Source organism: Coregonus clupeaformis, chromosome 9, assembly GCF_020615455.1.
Source record: "Coregonus clupeaformis isolate EN_2021a chromosome 9, ASM2061545v1, whole genome shotgun sequence".
In the NCBI taxonomy this organism is placed as follows: Eukaryota; Metazoa; Chordata; class Actinopteri; order Salmoniformes; family Salmonidae; genus Coregonus; species Coregonus clupeaformis.
In genome coordinates this window covers 48,664,931-48,681,281 of record NC_059200.1, presented here as the reverse complement: position 1 = coordinate 48,681,281, position 16,351 = coordinate 48,664,931, and the positions used below count along the sequence as shown (strand labels likewise).

General features: G+C 42.7%; 1 protein-coding gene across 2 annotated transcripts in view; it reads left to right on the top strand.

Moving 5' to 3' along the window:
- The first annotated feature begins 583 nt into the window (after window positions 1–583).
- Window positions 584–16,351, top strand: part of LOC121574019 (dihydropyrimidinase-related protein 3) — a 28,447-nt gene continuing 12,679 nt past the window's right edge. Inside the window, exons 1-6 of one of the 2 annotated variants that reach the window (XM_041886530.1) lie at window positions 584–760; window positions 8,641–8,729; window positions 12,478–12,662; window positions 14,053–14,217; window positions 15,651–15,712; window positions 16,177–16,257. In XM_041886530.1, the coding sequence (XP_041742464.1) occupies window positions 713–760; window positions 8,641–8,729; window positions 12,478–12,662; window positions 14,053–14,217; window positions 15,651–15,712; window positions 16,177–16,257 (630 nt within the window). In that variant the 5' untranslated portion in view covers window positions 584–712. The remainder of the gene's footprint in view (window positions 761–8,640; window positions 8,730–12,477; window positions 12,663–14,052; window positions 14,218–15,650; window positions 15,713–16,176; window positions 16,258–16,351) is intronic. The other variant, XM_041886529.2, reaches the window with a different exon arrangement.

Below are 16,351 nucleotides of genomic sequence, written 5' to 3'. Positions count from 1 at the left end.
GGCTAGACCACTCCCAGTAAAATAATAAGAATGGTAGGCCTATTTGAGAGCCGTTCAACTTTATTTTAGCTGGAAAAAAGATCCCTTGACATATGTTGCTTTACAGTAAAAAGACCAACCTACTAGAAAAAAAAACGTGGATTTGTCACTTGATGAGCTTAGAAATAGGACTACAAAGGTGAAGCAGATAGGACAGCCTGCTCCATCCTTAGCTTCAGTAGTATCCTCCTCCAGTTCCTTTGGTACAGTACCGCTGTAGTCTAACCTGTCAGGCCCACGCCCCTCTACCGCGTGGTAACTACATGCTCTGCCCATTGGCTATCCACGGCCGCACCTGTTCTTATGATCAATTCAGCCGTGAATTAACTATTGCATTGTAGGCCTGCTGGGATCTGTTAGCGCTGCATGCGTAGCATGTTGAACACACCAGTGAGTTTACACAACACAGCTATAAAGTAGCCAGCTGACAGTGGTCGCCTACACCTGCTTTTGAGCGTCCTCTTGTGGGATGATTTGAGCATTGCAGCTTTAGACCGTATTGAGGGAGGAGTCCACCGTAGTAGACTTTCTAGCTCACTGCGAAGCGCACTTTACATTGCAGAGAGAGGCGACCATTCCCTAATTTTCCCATCCAGGCTGTAGCCGCAGAAGCATCCAGAGGGGAATATTTCAAGGCTTTGTTCAGAGGTGGAATCCGTTTTCAGTCGCAATCATGTCTGGGCATTCTTATCAAGGCAAAAAGAATATTCCAAAGATCACAGTAAGTAGAAAGTAATATCTGCCTCAATTATTCTTGAAACTTGCATGCTTGATTTTTGCAAATCAGTGCATTGGTTTTGTCTTTCCTTTTTTAAGTAACCGCTATTCAGGGCTGTGGCAATAGCAATTAATGGGCGGATGCATACAGGCTTTTCTCATCAGTGTGGAATATTTTCATTTCCATTATGATAGTCTATTGAACATAGCCGGTGGGAAATGAAATACAGTGCTAAGTAGTGCAGAATGAGGTGGCATGATTGGCCACAATAGTGACAGCCGGAGAGACAGAACAAGGCGTTTTCTTAAAGGTAACTTGCATCTTCTTTGTTGAGGATGGCATGGTACCCGTGCGCAGTGCATGTGGCTCATGTGCAAGATATATAATAAAATAAATACAATAACCTACATCATCACACTGGACTGTTATTGTTATAACTTTCTTTTTTTACTCAATTGTGGCAACTTGAACGATTGGGGAAAGAGAGATAAAATGCTGTAGGCAATCACATTATTTTTTATAAATAATACACTACATTATCGCGTTTTGGATTCGTTTTTGTAGCCTACAGGGCCAAATATTATGAAAACCCAGCCTCCTATGATAAGAAATACTACGAATACAAAGGAATAAATCAGTTATAACTGTGTGAATCGAGGAAATATATGGTCTATTAGTTTTCATTATTGTATCATAATAAACCATGTTGTACACCCATTCTGTTAAATAAATATGTATTTATCCAGCTGTAGGCTATATGAGCGTCTGGACTGGTGCAGGGAGAAAAAATGTATCTCCCACGCCCATGTGTGATCAGATGCGATAACCCGCCCGTAAAATGGGGCATTTCGAATTCCGCATCACTAGAACATAATGTAATAGAATTCGCCGGTGCAGTGCTGTGCCTAAAGGGGTTGGAGTTTAAATCGTTGCAAGCAACGTGGTGGCAGGGATTTATGCTGCTGCTGGTGTTGCTGCAGCACAGCTCTGGGTCTGTCTGAAATGGCTGCGTGTTCATTGTTGCTGCTCTGGGTGGTGTTCTATTCCAGGAGAGACGCCCTTTGTCTCGTCCGATATCACTGACGGATTGGGGGTGGATGCCGGCTGGTTTGCAGGGGTCCTCTCATATGTAAAGCATCAGCACGCACGATAATGTTTTAGGAACCGTTTGTGCATGTTTTCTGTGTGTATATTTTTACATGTTTTATTTTGTGGGGGCTTTGAACATCTTTGTGTGGCCTGTAAAGGTAATACACCTGCTATTCAGTCCAGGCTGTACTGGCCCTGGGGGGCACTATTTTATGCTTAATAATCAATTCTACATATCAGCCGTCTTGTAGGCCTATGACTTTACCCTACTGTACAATGTGTACAATATGTGCCTGACTCCAAAATAAATTGTGATATCACCAACTTGACATAATGGAGAATCTAAAGTCCTTTAAACAATTATTGATAGACAGTTAATTACAGTGTAATTATATGTAGGCTATAGCCTGACAATCTGAGAAATATATTGTATTGGGAATGATTTTCCTAATTTATTTCTACCCCCTACATTCCAGCTGTTTCCCTATGTCTGGGAGCAGCAGAGGCCATGTCAGATTTCTAGGTGTGGTTATGCTTTTTCCATGTCCTCACAGTAGCCCTCTGTAGTGCCATGCATGTCATCAATAATCCCCTCCAGCTGGAACCTGCATATGTGGGCAGGACTGACAAGCCTTACCCTGATTTTTTTTTCTAAATGGCACCTCAAAACAGGGCCCCTCCATCCCCACACTGCCTGCAAAGTGGGCAATCAAAACATCCTGCTGTGACCACCCAGCTATTGCCATCCACTCTCCATGGTGACCTGCATAGAGACAGTTTACCAAAATACCACCTCGGTTAACCTTGTTTCCCTAGCTCTAGCCTCTGACATGAGGCCATTTTCCGATTCTGGAAGGAGATTGTGGGCAGGCCCAATCAGAACCAGATTTGAGTGTTGGGCGGCCATAGAAACCGTGCTGCTTTGGCCTATCACAAGATCACGCTGCTGGAGACCAGCCTCTGTGATGTGGTGGCTAGGCAACTTATTTAGATTGAAAAGTCCTATTGTTTTGACTTTTCCACAGAAAAAAATTAATATGATGTGCTTTTGAGCGAATAGTAAATATTTTTGTCACTAGGCAACAAGGCTGAGGGAAGCAGAGGCACTGGCTCGCATGCATCAGGATAACTTTCCCTTTCCATTGGTCTCGGCCTGCCTGCCTGCCTGCCTGCCCGCCCGCCTGCCTCACAGATAAGGGTCTCAGTTAATGGACTCCTCTGTAATATCCTCTTGGCTCTGTGTGTTTTGGCTGCTGTGTTTTCCTTGTTAGCAACAACACACGGCAGCACTGTTCCCAGTCAAACTCTGCAGATGTCCTCAAGAACTGGCCTGTTGCAAATGCTTCTCTGACGGTAATGTGTGCTCTTCTCAATTTGGTCAATGTGACAAAACCTTCACAAACCTTCACGATACAGCATACAGTCCTTCCTTTAGACTGTCTTTAGTGTTTTCTGTCTTGTATAATAGTGGAAGGGCCAGTTTCCTTTAGGAAGCTCCGTAGTTGTATTAGTGTTCTGGGTACAAGCATGACAATGACATGAATGTCATCAAAGAGTCGTGTTCAGAAAACTTTCACCTGAATACCGGCTTCCTGTTTGCCTATAGTAGACTGACAATTGGAAAAACAGACCTTGCCATGATAAGATACAGCTTGGAACATGGTCAAGTGCAGTATTTCCCAATCCAGGCCCTGGCGACCCAACGGAATGCACTTTATTTTTTTCCCCTAGCACACAATTGATTCAACTAATCGACTCACCATCAAGCCTTTGATTAGTGTAATCAGGTATGTTAGTTAGTGCTAGTGCAAAAACAAAAATGTGTACCCTGTTGGGTCCCCAGGGCCAGGATTGGGTCAAGAGGATGACTCGGTACAAGTTCATCCCTTTTGACCTCATCATCATTTCTGAAGTTCGATTTAAATTCAATCTTGTGTACAAGGACTTACATCTGTTGTTTCCAATGTCAAATTGCAGCAAATCGCTGTTACTGTCGGCCTTTCTGACCTCAGGAGGAGATTCTATCACGAGCATGTCTCAAAATCATAATCCTCAGATTGTTCCACTTTGTGTAATCTTAAACTATTAACCAAATCCTGTGATCTGTAACATGCCAACAACAAACCACCCCCCCACCCCCAGTATCTGTCTGTGTGCCACACCAGGCCAATGCTGTGGAAGGGCTCTACATAGAGGCTGCTTGTGTCCCAAACCTCACCCTATTCCCTATAAGCACTACTTTTGACCAAGGCCTTTTAACAAGTGCCATTTGGGACACAAACATAGACATACTACCCATTCAAGCTCTTTTTGTTCTCCTTTACTGTAACTGGCTGCAGCCTGGTTGATTGACAGGCGGGGGTAGGCCTTAGGGCACATGACCTAGTCAAGGTCAGCCTAAGTGATCAGGTGGGGCTTTGATGTCGACCAAAGTGGACAGCACTAAACCATGTACACAACACACACTCATCTCAGTTACTGTTGAAGGCAAAATGATACATTTCAGATGATGTGTAGGCTACAGTAAGTTAACATTTTAACAGGAACATTTTTAATGCACAATGATTCAGTGAGGAAGATACTGTTATGAGAGAAATGTCCTTAGATATAGTATGTATATTGTTTTCTCTCTGATTTCCATTTAACTTTTTTCATGGAATGGGATTTTAGTAGTACTGTAGTGATACAGTAAGCACACAGATGTATATGATTTTCATATCAGTTGGTTCCATCCTTATCCTCCCGAGTGGCACAGTGGTCTAAGGCACTGCATCGCAGTGCTAGCTGTGCCACTAGAGATCCTGGTTCAAAACCAGGCTCTGTCGTAGCCGGCCGTGACCGGGAGACCCATGGAGCGGCGCACAATTGGTCCAGGGTAGGGGAGGGAATGGCCGGCAGGGATGTAGCTCAGTTGGTAGAGCATGGTGTTTGCAACGCCAGGGTTGTGGGTTCATTTCCCACGGGAGGCCAGTATGAAAAATACAAATAATGTATGCACTCACTAACTGTAAGTCGCTCTGGATAAGAGCGTCTGCTAAATGACTAAAATGTAAGCTCTGAATGTCTTGTGTTTGCACTGATGGGACTCTCCACTGGTGGCGGTTTAACCGTGAACAATATTTTACAATTCCTGTCATGACCCATCTGCAAATCCACCATCAAAGACCAATGGTGTGCAGTCACACCTCAAGGATTTTGGCTGGTCTCATATGAACACTACTGCAAATACTGAATTCTGTCAAAGCGTTTAACCACCGCAGATTGCAGTATCGTTTTACTCTTTTAAGTGCTGTCATATTTATGTTGTAACAAAGGTTGAGGAACGTCTTGCAAAAACATGGCGGACTGTCTTTCTTTTCCCTCATTATTTTCAGTGGGATTTCTACAGATTTATGCATTTGAGGGTTGGGGTTTCATACTGATTCTGATTCTCTGATAATTATAATCACTTTGGAGATACCATTGTTTACACAGCGGAGACCACTGCTCTATGAAAATAACAGTGCATTCAGTCATTTCCAGCCGCAGCAAGGTTCCACCACATAAAAACACGAATGTTCACAAAATCACAACTTTAATGAAAATTACCTCCAAAACGTTTTACTTTCTGTCATTTATCAATATTATTATTAATATTATTATTATTATTATTATTCTTTATATATGAATTTATTCTGCTGGATTAATCCACAGAAGCATTGAGATGATGAACAAAAGCCTATATATGTGAGCCAGTTTGCTACAGCAGGAAAATAATCCTGCAGCAACAGAAAATGTGAATTATTATGTGGAGAATAATTCATGGACATTTTTGTAAGGGTTTACCGTAAAATTTCAATTAATAGCCCAGGCGTTTATTTGCTTAAATCACTGAACACAACAGGCACTTATTAGAGAGGGGCTTCAATTTGAGCCAGGCGTTTATTTCCTTAATGCATAGCTTTTGCTCATTTGCCTAGTTAATTGTTTAATTCCAGCATTCACTTCCAGCATTTTAATCAATTAATCATTTATTGCGCTGTGTTATCATTTACACAATGTGTCACGTTTCTTTTTTTCTTAGTATGCCTCTATTTCGAAAAAATCTAACTTTTCCTTGACAATAAGTATTCTTCTCTTTGACTGTGCATTTTCAGCAGTTCTTACTTTCGCCACTAGAGGGGAATCGGCAGATTTCTAGGGTTCAGTACTCCTGAAGTTATTTACTATTTTTGTGCTTGCCAGTTAGCTAGTAGTTCTCAGCTGTTAGCAGCCAATGGCTAGCAGTTTCTTACTGGCGATAAAAACGGATGATTGTCACAATTTCTTAGAGTCATTACTGAATTATTTAATCTAACAAATGAAACATTGAACCTCGTAAACAATTCATGGTAATTCATGGTAACCTCGTAAACAATTCATTTAGACCCAGCATTTATTTGAAACAGGCATTTATTTGCTGAAATGTGTGTCGTTGCCCGGCTATTAAAACGGACAGGCAGCTATTTGAGACTTGGCGTTAAATTTAAGTTTTACCGTATATATTTTTCTTAAGGGAAATTTCTAACTGGAAATTACAAACTTCAGAAGCCTTTTTAAACCTCAAATACTTTACACGTTTTACATTTCCTGCATTGCAGGAAACTTCTCCTGCAACAGGGTAATCAAATTAAGATCCTACATCTGTTGCTTGTGAAATCTGACATGAAGCCTATTGCTTGGGGCCTATTGCTGTGCCTGTGAGTGGAAGGGCTGAGCTTAGTATGTAGCTAAGTGAGACCGTTAGAGGTTTTGCCACAGCGTCCAACAGCAAAGCCACACCGTATGATTACGGCAGGATCTCGAATGATGATGTATGATTGAGAAGTAATAAAGAAAGTCATATATCTGCATAATATTTTGCAGTGTGGTCATACAGATGCTGGTATAAGTACAGCAGTAGAGTATGTTGAAGGTTAGTCAGATATGATGAAAGTGAGCCTTCAGTTTTGATGCTGGCTCTGATTGGTGATGACAGGACTGAGGCCTGAGGTAGGACAGTGACAGATGGGGGCGGGTGTTCAGGCAAACACTCTGCAGTCAGGCCCGGGGCATGTGGGCATGTCTTTACAGCAACACAGTATAGCCCAGAGACCTATGCAGCACAGTAGACCATCTAGACCATGCATCCGACACCATATAGGGATCATTTAAGGGAGATGACGTCCTCATGCTCTTAGGGCTGGTGTTAGATACATTCACTTCCCTTAGGTCACTAAACCATCACCCCTTAGCTAGCCACGATATCCAGGCTTCTCCCCTTAGGGGCTAGCCGGCTGCATTGTGTGAGAAATTGAGAATATTATTATGCAATACCATCTGCTTATACACTATCAATCTGAAACATACTCAGATCCAAAACCCCTGAAGGTAGTGGTATGGTATGGATTAGGGGGACTGTGTAGTGTGGAGGTGGTGGAGGCCATTCTGTAAGTGACCCTGTATACATGCTGTCATTCTGTCTGCCTCGGTGCTGTACACAGTGTGTTGCCTGCTCCTGGCAGGGTGGGGTGACCTGCATGGCTCAGAAGACTCTCTCTCTGCCTAATCAGCATCAGACCCCCTCCCTCCCATCCCCAACACACTGTCTGGAAGACTAGCCAGTGTTTGGTGTGTGAGCTGTGCAGATGCCGGGGATACATCACTAAGGCTACGGATTTACAGTACAGTATGGCTTCATTTAAAGCAGTAGGGAGGGGTGGGGTTCGTACTGACGACGTGCCAGCCGAGCTCCACAGCCAAGATAGTAAATCACAAATCACACCACACCATGTGCTGACGGGAGACTCCAGGAACGCTCCCATTCTGTTTCCTTACGAGGCAGTGAACTGAACCTTGGCATTTTACACAGTGTCAAAGGATAATGGGTACCATACATACATTATTCATGACTTTGGTTGAGGTAACTCCATGTCCTGGTCTAGTTTTAGAATCTAATGGTCTGACCAGTCTAGGAGAAGAGGAGAGGCCCTACCCAGGCAATGTATTGTGACACTAATGTCAACGTTACAGCAACTCTCTCTCTCTCTCTCTCTCTCTCTCTCTCTCTCTCTCTCTCTCTCTCTCTCTCTCTCTCTTTTTTTTTTTTTTTTTTTCTCTCTCTCTCTCTCTCTCTCTCTCTCTCTCTCTCTCTCTCTCTCTCTCTCTGTCATGGGCCATTCCCTGTCGCTCAGCATTATGCCCCGTTCCCTGTGAGGCGTGTCTCTAACAGACATGCCAGCCCGCAGCTCAAGCCTCTCTGAGTGCCCCTAGCAAAGGGTTACCATGGCGACAGCTCGCTAGTGGCCTAGTGGCTGTCTCTGGCGCAGCAGCTGAGGGGCTAGACGACAACGCCCTGTCTCACAGGCTATGTTATCTAGACTCTTCTATTTAGTCCAACCTCATCTATGTGACTACTGGGCCATCCACCCATCCAGTAGTGTGTAAAATGTAGGTTACTGTGTAGTTACAATGTAATCTGTGTGAGTAGCAGGCAATTCTCATTAGCCCTGCCTTGTGTGGATAGGGGAGTCAGACATTCCAAACAAATGGCTCTTGTTTCACCCCAGCTGTTGATGGGAGTTTGTGCAAGAACAAGAACACATCCCAAAAAAATAAGTGTCCGCCGGAATAGCCGGAATACTGATGAGATTGCTTTGGACTTTCTAACATTCTTTCCCTCCCTCCCTCCCTCCCTCCCTCCCTCCCTCCCTCCCTCCCTCCCTGCCTCCCTCCCTCCCTGCCTCCAACCCCACCCCTTTCTTTCTCCCTCTCCTTCTTTCTTTCTCTCTCTCCAGAGCGACAGGCTTCTGGTCAAAGGCGGGAGGATCGTCAATGATGACCAGTCCTTTTATGCTGACATCTACATGGAGGATGGCGTCATTAAGTAAGACACAATGCTTGACCATCATATCCTACCAGTAGTGCATAGTAGTGCATAGTAGTGCATAGTAGTGTATAGTAGTGCATAGTATTGTATAGTAGTGCATAGGAGTGTATAGTAGTGCATAGTAGTGCATAGTAGTGTATAGTAATGCATAGTAATGAATAGTAGTGTATAGTAGTGCATATTAGTGTATAGTAGTGCATAATAGTGTATAGTAGTGCATAGTAGTGCATAGTAGTGTATAGTAGTGCATAGTAGTGTATAGTAGTGCATAGTAGTGCATAGTAGTGTATAGTAGTGCATAGTAGTGCATAGTAGTGTATAGTAGTGCATAGTAGTGTATAGTAGTGCATAGTAGTGCATAGTAGTGTATAGTAGTGCATAATATATATATATATATAGTAGTGTATAGTAGTGTATAGTAGTGCATAGTAGTGTATAGTAGTGTATAGTAGTGTATAGTAGTGCATAGTAGTGTATATTAGTGTATAGGAGTGCATAATAGTGTATAGTAGTTTATAGTAGTGCATAGTAGTGCATAGTAGTGTATAGTAGTGTATAGTAGTGTATAGTAGTGCAAAGTAGTGCATAGTAGTGTATAGTAGTGCATAGTAGTGCATAGTAGTGCATAGTAGTGTATAGTAGTGCATAGTAGTGTATAGTAGTGTATAGTAGTGCATAGTAGTGCATAGTAGTGTATAGTAGTGCATAAAAAATATATAGTAGTGTATAGTAGTGTATAGTAGTGCATAGTAGTGTATAGTAGTGTATAGTAGTGTATAGTAGTGCATAGTAGTGTATAGTAGTGTATAGGAGTGCATAGTAGTGCATAGTAGTGTATAGTAGTGTATAGTAGTGCATAGTAGTGTATAGTAGTGTATAGTAGTGCATAGTAGTGCATAGTAGTGTATAGTAGTGTATAGTAGTGCATAATAGTGCATAGTAGTGTATAGTAGTGCATAGTAGTACATAGTAGTGTATAGTAGTGCATAGTAGTGTATAGTAGTGCATAGTAGTGCATAGTAGTGTATAGTAGTGTATAATAGTGCATAAAAAATATATAGTAGTGTATAGTAGTGTATAGTAGTATATAGTAGTGTATAGTAGTGTATAGGAGTGCATAGTAGTGCATAGTAGTGTATAGTAGTGTATAGTAGTGCATAGTAGTGTATAGTAGTGCATAGTAGTGTATAGTAGTGTATAGTAGTGCATAGTAGTGCATAGTAGTGTATAGTAGTGCATAAAAAATATATAGTAGTGTATAGTAGTGTATAGTAGTGCATAGTAGTGTATAGTAGTGTATAGTAGTATATAGTAGTGCATAGTAGTGTATAGTAGTGTATAGGAGTGCATAGTAGTGCATAGTAGTGTATAGTAGTGTATAGTAGTGCATATTAGTGTATAGTAGTGTATAGTAGTGCATAGTAGTGCATAGTAGTGTATAGTAGTGTATAGTAGTGCATAATAGTGCATAGTAGTGTATAGTAGTGCATAGTAGTACATAGTAGTGTATAGTAGTGCATAGTAGTGTATAGTAGTGCATAGTAGTGCATAGTAGTGTATAGTAGTGTATAATAGTGCATAAAAAATATATAGTAGTGTATAGTAGTGTATAGTAGTATATAGTAGTGTATAGTAGTGTATAGGAGTGCATAGTAGTGCATAGTAGTGTATAGTAGTGTATAGTAGTGCATAGTAGTTTATAGTAGTGTATAGTAGTGTATAGTAGTGCATAGTAGTGCATAGTAGTGCATAGTAGTTTATAGTAGTGTATAGTAGTGTATAGTAGTGCATAGTAGTGTATAGTAGTGTATAGTAGTGCATAGTAGTGTATAGTAGTGCATAGTAGTGCATAGTAGTGTATAGTAGTGTATAATAGTGCATAAAAAATATATAGTAGTGTATAGTAGTGTATAGTAGTATATAGTAGTGTATAGTAGTGTATAGGAGTGCATAGTAGTGCATAGTAGTGTATAGTAGTGTATAGTAGTGCATAGTAGTTTATAGTAGTGTATAGTAGTGTATAGTAGTGCATAGTAGTGCATAGTAGTGCATAGTAGTTTATAGTAGTGTATAGTAGTGTATAGTAGTGCATAGTAGTGTATAGTAGTGTATAGTAGTGTATAGTAGTGCATAGTAGTGTATAGTAGTGTATAGTAGTGTATAGTAGTGCATAGTACTGTATAGTAGTGCATAGTAGTGTATAGTAGTGTATAGTAGTGCATAGTAGTGTATAGTAGTGCATAGTAGTGCATAGTAGTGTATAGTAGTGTATAATAGTGCATAAAAAATATATAGTAGTGTATAGTAGTGTATAGTAGTATATAGTAGTGTATAGTAGTGTATAGGAGTGCATAGTAGTGCATAGTAGTGTATAGTATTGTGTAGAGTAGTGCATAGTAGTTTATAGTAGTGTATAGTAGTGTATAGTAGTGCATAGTAGTGCATAGTAGTGCATAGTAGTTTATAGTAGTGTATAGTAGTGTATAGTAGTGCATAGTAGTGTATAGTAGTGTATAGTAGTGTATAGTAGTGCATAGTAGTGTATAGTAGTGTATAGTAGTGTATAGTAGTGCATAGTACTGTATAGTAGTGTATAGTAGTGTATAGTAGTGTATAGTAGTGTATAGTAGTGGTAGAGCACGGCGCTTGTAACGCCAAGGTAGTGGGTTCGATCCCCGGGACCACCCATACACAAAAATGTATGCACGCATGACTGTAAGTCGCTTTGGATAAAAGCGTCTGCTAAATGGCATATTATTATTATTATTATTTTATTATTATAGTAGTGTATAGTAGTGCATAGTAGTGTATAGTACTGTATAGTAGTATATAGTACTGTATAGTAGTGTATAGTAGTGTATAGTACTGTATAGTAGTGTATAGTAGTGTATAGTAGTGTATAGTACTGTATAGTAGTGTATAGTACTGTATAGTAGTGTATAGTACTGTATAGTAGTGTATAGTAGTGTATAGTAGTGTATAGTACTGTATAGTAGTGCATAGTAGTGTATAGTAGTGTATAGTACTGTATAGTAGTGTATAGTACTGTATAGTAGTGTATAGTACTGTATAGTAGTGTATAGTACTGTATAGTAGTGTATAGTACTGTATAGTAGTGTATAGTACTGTATAGTAGTGTATAGTACTGTATAGTAGTGTATAGTAGTGTATAGTAGTGTATAGTACTGTATAGTAGTGCATAGTGCGCAGGGCCAGAAGAAAGGCAATGGGAGTACATTCCTCCCTGCTCTTGGAAGGGCATTATTTTCCCCCCTTTCCTGTTCCCACTCAATCAGCCTATTAGGCTCTTTGTCCTGTGTGCTCCCATAGAGGAGCTCTGATAGTTAAATCACCCGCAGGAAGGTTAGAGCTGCATACCAATTAAGCAGGCCAGGCCAGGCTAGCGTTGACCGGGCAGCCCTCTCCTCTGTCTGTCTGTCTATCTGACTGTCTGTCTGCACTGCAGCTCTCCAAGCTGCTATTTGACATGCTCTAATGACTTTCATCCAATATGTAAGGATTGATAGTTTAGTAATGTTGCTGGGTCACCGCTAACTTTCCATTTGATTACCTTTACTGTACACCAGCCAGCCATGAGCAAAACAACATTTCTTATGATATGATAATATATTCATTTCAGTTTATTCATGAGCTATTTAGCTATTCATATCATTAATGTACAGTATTGTGTCAACTCGATGATACCCCTGTCCTGACATGGCTTTTCTCCCTTCTAAACCTCCAGGCAGATTGGAGACAACTTGATCGTCCCAGGAGGGATCAAGACTGTCGAGGCCAACGGCAAGATGGTGATCCCCGGTGGCATTGACATCCACACCCACTTCCAGATGCCCTACCGGGGCACAACCACCGTAGATGACTTCTCCCAGGGCTCCAAGGCTGCCCTGGCTGGGGGAACCACCATGATCGGTAAGGGGGAAGGAAGGGAGCCATGGAGCATGTCTCTCACTGGGGGGAGGTGGGTGGGAGGTCTGAGGGTATCACAATAACAGACTGCAAGGGCCCAATAAGAGGGGTTGTTGTAGTTCACTACCCTCATGACATGGAAAGACTCCTATATCAATTACATCCATATTCATTAGGGCAATTTATCCATTTAGAGAGAAAGTCTGAATCGTACTGGTTTACTGTATGTCTGTGGTTATTATCTGATTTTAGTTGAAAATTGAGGGAAGATTATAATCCACACTACTTGGCTGTGGCGGTCTGAGATTGTAGACAAAACACAGTGTAGATTGTGAGGGGGGCAGCCATGTGGCGGCTTTATCCATTGAGGAAGAGAGAGAGAGATAAAGAGAGAGAAAGAAAGAAAGAAAGAGAGCCAGAGCACAAGAGAGAGTGATAGAGAGAGAGAGAGAGAGAGAGAGAGAGAGAGAGAGAGGGAGAGAGGGAGAGGAGGGGGGAGCTCTCCTAAATCAGCTAGTGTGGGCAGCAGTCCAGGGGACCACACAAAGGGCCGTAGGGAGGGTGGGGGAACGAGGAGGGGCGATGGGGGCGAACACAGTGAAACACAAGTCCCGTGGAAATAGGCGAGCTGTGTGTGAGGCACCCCAGCCCAAGCCCAAAAAATGGGCCGAACACACAGATGGAACAGCTGGTAGATAGGAATGCCTCACTATGATCCACTGGTACTGAACTGTCTGGTGTCTGTAGCCCTGTGAAGGAAGAACTGCCTCCAGCACACTCGTTTACTGCATTAGCCTATTCATCCCCCCATTCACGTCTTTGAGAGTTACAAGCGACAAAGCCTCAGTCAGAGAGTCAACATAGTAAACAACAGATCTTTTCTTGGTTACCGCTGACTCGAGATCGCATTAACACGCACAGAGGGATCTGGGGAGATTGGGCGGTCTTTAATTGGATCAGGAAGTGGTCAGGTGGTCAGGGCAGCAAGCGGACATATTACATCAGAGACTAGGGGGCATTTCTCTTTATCTCTTGAGCTGATTTTCGATTAGCCTCACACCAAAATGAACAGTGAGGTCGATGTAACCCAAGCACACACTCAGACATTTCCATTGACATCTGACATTGTATTGAAAGCCACTGGCAAAGGAGACACAGAGACACGGGCATTGTGAGTTATATAACACAAACAGGACAAGCAACACTAGTAACATCCTCTCTCTCTCTCTCTCTCTCTCTCTCTCTCTCTCTCTCTCTCTCTCTCTCTCTCTCTCCTCCCCCCCCCCCCCCCCCCCCCCCCCCCCCCCCTCTCTCTCTCTCTCTCTCTCTCTCTCTCTCTCTCTCTCTCTCTCTCTCTCTCTCTCTCTCTCCTTTCCTCCCTGCCTGCCTACAGTGGACCATGTGATCCCAGAGCCGGGCAGCAGTCTGATCGAGGCCTTTGAGCAGTGGAGGAGCTGGGCTGACGAGAAGACCTGCTGTGACTACTCCCTCCATGTGGACATCACCCACTGGAATGACAGCGTCAAGCAGGAAGTAGACACACTGCTCAAGGAGAAAGGTAATGAGCAGCTTCACACCAACAAGTGGATTTGATTTCAGTATGCTTGGGAGGAAACTCATCCACTACCAAAGGGTTAGGCAGGGTACTGTTCATCACAAATATCTGTCAGTCTGAATATAAACTGGATTGAGAGGATCATTGGGAATCCTATTTGGATCCAGACAAAGAGTTAACCCTCCTTAGAGAAAGTCCCTCAGTGCTGCTGCACAGTGAGGGTTTACAGGCCTAGCAGACAGACGGACGTACGGGTGGATGGATGGACAGACAGAAAGGCAGGCAGACAGCGCTATTATACCTAATCAAGATGAGCAGGGTTACTAAATCAAATCAAATCAAATCAAATTGTATTGGCCACATGCGCCGAATACAACAGGTGCAGACATTACAGTGAAATGCTTACTTACAGCCCTTAACCAACAGTGCATTTATTTTTTATAAAAAAGTAGAATAAAACAACAAAAAAGTGTTGAGAAAAAAAGAGCAGAAGTAAAATAAAATAACAGTAGGGAGGCTATATATACAGGGGGGTACCGGTGCAGAGTCAATGTGCGGGGGCACCGGCTAGTTGAGGTAGTTGAAGTAATATGTACATGTGGGTAGAGTTAAAGTGACTATGCATAAATAATTAGCAGAGTAGCAGCAGCGTAAAAAGATGGGGTGGGGGGGCAGTGCAAATAGTCCGGGTAGCCATGATTAGCTGACTACTACTGGCAGAAGCTATGAAAAGCGATCAGCGGTGGTGGCTTCCTCCTCCTCCTTGTCTCTGGCCCATAATCTCAGTCCGTCCCCCAGCCACAGGCATCCTGGTCCTGGCGTCCAGTCCACTCCCAGGATCTGTGGTCCATACCTGGCCAAACCCAAACACCACTGTCCATCTGCAGGAGGGTGTGGTGCTCTGAGGGCTGAGGGGACCCTCTGTGGTTTCACGCCCAGTTAGATAACTCAGCCACAGGACAGAGTTGACAGGCCCGTAAGGCCACTCCAGCACATCCACAATGTCCAGAGAGCAGAAGACAGGCCTCTTGGTGAATCAATGCATGACATTTTATTTTCGTGTCAAATCGCCAGTTGGCAACCCATCCCTTAAAGGATGAATTGACACATAAACAAACATTACAATAATTCACTGTGATAATTCAGTGATACTTTTCTGGTAATGATAGTCAGGCCCTAAACTCCAGTCACTTTAGATGAAAGGAGACAGGCCTGATGAGGAATCATCTGTTGGGCTCCCTGAATAAACTGTCATTATCACAGGACTGTTCTCAGTTTCTCTCTCTCTCTCTCTCTCTCTCTCTCTCTCTCTCTCTCTCTCTCTCTCTCTCTCTCTCTCTCTTCCCTCTCTCTCTCTCTCTCTCTCTCTCTCTCTCTCTCTCTCTCTCTCTCTCTCTCTCTCTCTCTCTCTCTCTCTCTCTCTCTCTCTCTCTCAGGTGTGAACTCCTTCCAGGTCTACATGGCCTATAAGGACTTCTACCAGATGAGCAACAGTGAGGTATAGTATTCTAGCTAGCCTAGAGCAACACCATGTTGGTGAGCACTGCTCGGCTCGGCTTGGCAAGCACGTGAAGTACAGTCCCGCCAAACTGTAATCAATGGAAAAAATGACCATGTCTGCAAATCATGAGGCCTATATGGAGGCACTGTGGTAATGCTAGACTATTTTAAACTGGAGCAGCCCACGCAAGACTAGTTTAGTCATGTTTGGTGACCACCCCGTAATTGGTCGTTTATTATAGCAGACATCGTGTGGCTTCCTATGTGTGGTCTGATGTGGGTGGACTGCGACCTTTCACTTTATTGTGTTATATTAATGTGTCTACTATGTTCTATTCATGTGTCTACTATTTTCTATTTATGTTTCTACTATGTTCTATTCATGTTTCTACTATGTTCTATTCATGTTTCTACTATGTTCTATTCATGTTTCTACTATGTTCTATGAATGTGTCTCTACAGCTGTATGAGATCTTTACCTTCCTGGGAGAGATGGGTGGCATTGTGCAGGTCCATGCTGAGAATGGAGAGATCATCGCCGAGGTAACCCACCTGTCACAACAACCACCCACCCCCTCCTCTCTCCTCCCTGGCTCAACCTTTGACCTTTATCACAGTGCATCACCATCCAGTCATA